This window comes from Octopus bimaculoides, chromosome 10 (assembly GCF_001194135.2).
Source record: "Octopus bimaculoides isolate UCB-OBI-ISO-001 chromosome 10, ASM119413v2, whole genome shotgun sequence".
In the NCBI taxonomy this organism is placed as follows: Eukaryota; Metazoa; Mollusca; class Cephalopoda; order Octopoda; family Octopodidae; genus Octopus; species Octopus bimaculoides.
The window spans coordinates 93,673,008-93,676,442 of record NC_068990.1 but is presented as its reverse complement, the minus strand read 5'-3'; the positions used below and the strand labels follow the sequence as shown (position 1 = coordinate 93,676,442).

General features: G+C 38.8%; 1 protein-coding gene across 1 annotated transcript in view; it reads left to right on the top strand.

Moving 5' to 3' along the window:
* Positions 1-1,402: 1,402 nt before the first annotated feature.
* Positions 1,403-3,435, top strand: part of LOC106868465 (ATP-binding cassette sub-family C member 5) — a 74,543-nt gene continuing 72,510 nt past the window's right edge. Inside the window, exon 1 of the mRNA XM_052970999.1 lies at positions 1,403-1,511. Within this exon, the coding sequence (XP_052826959.1) occupies positions 1,418-1,511 (94 nt within the window). The 5' untranslated portion in view covers positions 1,403-1,417. The remainder of the gene's footprint in view (positions 1,512-3,435) is intronic.

The following is a 3,435-nucleotide window of genomic DNA, read 5'->3' as shown; positions in this document are numbered from 1 at the left end:
TGAGGTCAAAGTTTCCATTTTTGAACTTGGCATACCAATCACGAGCGGTTCTTTCAGCCATGGCACCCTCTCCATACACAGCACAACTGTCACGATCAGCTTTTGCGGCCTTAGAACCTTGATTAAAAGCAAAAAGAAGCGGGTGTCGAAAATGCTCGTTTTTCTTAACTTGACGTTCCATTTTAATGATCTGAAAATAAACAAAAATTAACTAAAATTAACTAGAAAAAAAAAAAAATACAAAATAGATTCCAAAATAATTCAAAAATAGAATTCTCGAAAAAAATAGATTCCAAATTAAAAAACGCAATAAATTCCAAAATTTAAAAAAACGGCGGGAACTTAGTTGTCAACCCAATACGTATGTATGCATGTATGTATGTATGTATGTATGTATGTATGTATGTATGTATGTATGTATGCATGTATGCATGTATGAATGTATGTATGTATGTATGTATGCATGTATGTATGTATGTATGTATGTATGCATGTATGTATGTATGTATGTATGTATGTATTATTTGTGTATCCAATAATCATGTGTCTAACTGTCTCATATGATTTTTAAAATAACATCTACACAAAGGTGATATTGCAGCCTTATCGATGCTGTATTGATTAAGTGATTTCTTAATCCTTGTTCTTTGAGCAGCAAGCATCAGTCCTTCTGTCGCTTTTTATTAAAAATCCATGTTTTAACCATCTCCAAGATTCTCCATCAGCTTCATCCGATGTTTGTTGGAAAAACTCTCCGTGTAGGACTTTCTCTTTCCAGTTGATGATCCCCGCTCTGTCAGTTCTCATATTGTACTCCTGGCGGCGGTGGGGGTCGGGGGTCTCGCCATTGTCAACGATCACCTTTTCACTCCGTGCAGCCTGCAACATTACTTCATCGCTCTCTCTCTGTCACAGACGTGTGCAAGGTCTTCCATCTCTCCTTCACAACATTATCCTCCATTCAAACCAACCCTAACCCTAACTTCCTTCCTACTTCAATAGATGTATATATATATGTATGCGTATATTTACATATATATATATGGATATCTGTATATGTATATATTTACATTCGCGCGCGTGTGTGTGTGTGCGTGCGCGTGTGTGTATGTGCGTGCGTGCGTGCGTGTGTGTGTGTGTGTTCGTTCTCTTCTGTATTTAATCATTTAAATTCTTACTCTGAAGAAAGAACTAGTTTCTAACAAAGATGCAAAACTCTTTGGAATGTAGATAACGAAAATAAACATATAAGTAAATACACACACATGCGTAAGTTAGTGTGTGTGTGTGTGTCTATTCAGATGTGTACGTCTGCCTATTTATAAGTCTGCCTATTTATAAGTCTGCAGGGTCGGCGAGCTAATGGTTGCTAAATGGGTTTTGTTCAGGAAGGGAGGTCACTCTAACTTTATAACTAATGAAGCATTTAAAGAGAAATGAAACGGAGAGGAAACGTGTGTTCAATTGGGATTTCCTTTTTCCCACTCATCGGATACCATTAAAATTTCTACGTAAGTACTTATTAAAATACTAAGGAAATGAGGTCATTTAACTGTGTTTCTAATTACGCACAAAATATTTGTTGAAAATAAAATGAAGAAAATGAAAAGGAATTATATTTCCTTTTGAAATTTCAATGTTATTTCTATGAGTATAGCCACAGGGCTTTATGTCGGTACCTGTCCATATGAAGACATGTAGAAATTACATCCGTACACCTATTGATATTTTGTTTTGATGTTCAGGATTAATAATTTTTCTAGTGCAAAGATTATAGAAAGCTTTTCATGGCTTATAAATCGCTACTTTACTAAGAATCATTTTTAACAATACCATACGTGTGTTGCGAGATTGGTGACTAACTTTCATTGTAATGTTTCAATGTATAATTATGTTGATGAAATCAGCGCTTAAATTGGTTCGCAATGGTACCTATATAGCCAATACGTTTTGGTTAGTAATTGGTTAACTAAAACTAATGCTGTTCTGGTTAATTTTAGATGCAACTTTGGCTTCGCGTATGACTCGTTTAACTGAACGGTTTCTGTCGACTGGGTATGCGCATTGAGAATAAGAATTGCATTTCCATTCTCTGTTAGTTGCATTCTGGTAACTTAGCGGCTCGGCAAAAGACCCGGATAGAATAAGTACTAGGCTTACAAAGAATAAGTCCTGGGATTGATTTGCTCGACTGAAGGCGGTGCTCCAGTATGGCCACAGTCAAATAACTGAAACAAGTAAAAGAGGGTTATTTTTTTTTAAGAGTAAAAGAGTAAATATTTGTTCAATAAAATCGCCATTGGCTTCAACCACGGCCTCCTGACCATTTCGGAGTCTCCTGCAACTCTTCTGGGCGGTCTCTTTGTTTGGGTTGGTGAATGCAGTCGTAATCCTTGCCTTCAGTTCATCTTTGGTGTTACAGAGTTTTGTTGGTCTCTCGCTCAACCGCGCCCTACACATATAATAATCAAGGGGGTTGCAATCTGGGGAGTTAGGAGGCCAGATGTTAGGAGAGATGTGGTTGCAGAAATTATCTGACAACCATGACTGGGTTCTCCTGCTTGTGTGGCATAGTGCAGAGTCCTGTTGCCAGACATAGGGTCTTCCAGCAGCCACCTTCTTGACCTAGAGTAGCACTACCTCTTCTGGGCACTTGATGTAGGCCTTCGCGTTGAGTGTGAGGCCGTGTGGGAAGATGAATGGAAACATAACATCGCCGTCACTAGTGATCACTCCAAACACCATGATGTTGACTGGATGTTTGATTTTTATCACTCTCGGTACATACAGGTCCACAGATTGACACCCAAACCCTGTGAAATGTCTGTATTGGAGCTTCCGGCGTGAATGCAAAGCAGTACAGCATATCGTTTCAAAATTTCTGGCAGAGTGAATTGCATCATGGTGCTGTTTTTCTCACAGACGGTGCCCAACTGACCCTACCATACTGTGTAGTGGACAAAATCAAGAACAAACAATGCGCATGCGAGAAATTAAAAATGTAAAATTTACCCTGTGTGTGTGTGTGTGTGTATAAATATGCAGACATATATGTATGTATAGAAATGAATATATAAATACACACACACACGTAACCAAAACAAATAACAAGGCCGGCAAAATGAAGTGAACACCCTTCTGTTCAGTCATTCACAATACAGAGGGAGAGAGAGAGAGAGAGAGAGAGAGAGGGTGGGGGCTCACACAGAGACCGTTGTCCTAAATAGATATATTAGTAATATCTTAGTAATTAAAATTCCTTGTCGAAACGAAGTGGTTGCTCGGATAAAGAAATACGCAACCGTTCTGTAGAATGTGCTGCGTTCGCGCCCTACGGTAGACGTGCCGTCATTACTTACTCGAATATAGGATACCGCAGGGGCCTTCGAAAGAAAACTTTCAAGGATTTCTGGATCTTCGTCACGTGTCCCCTCA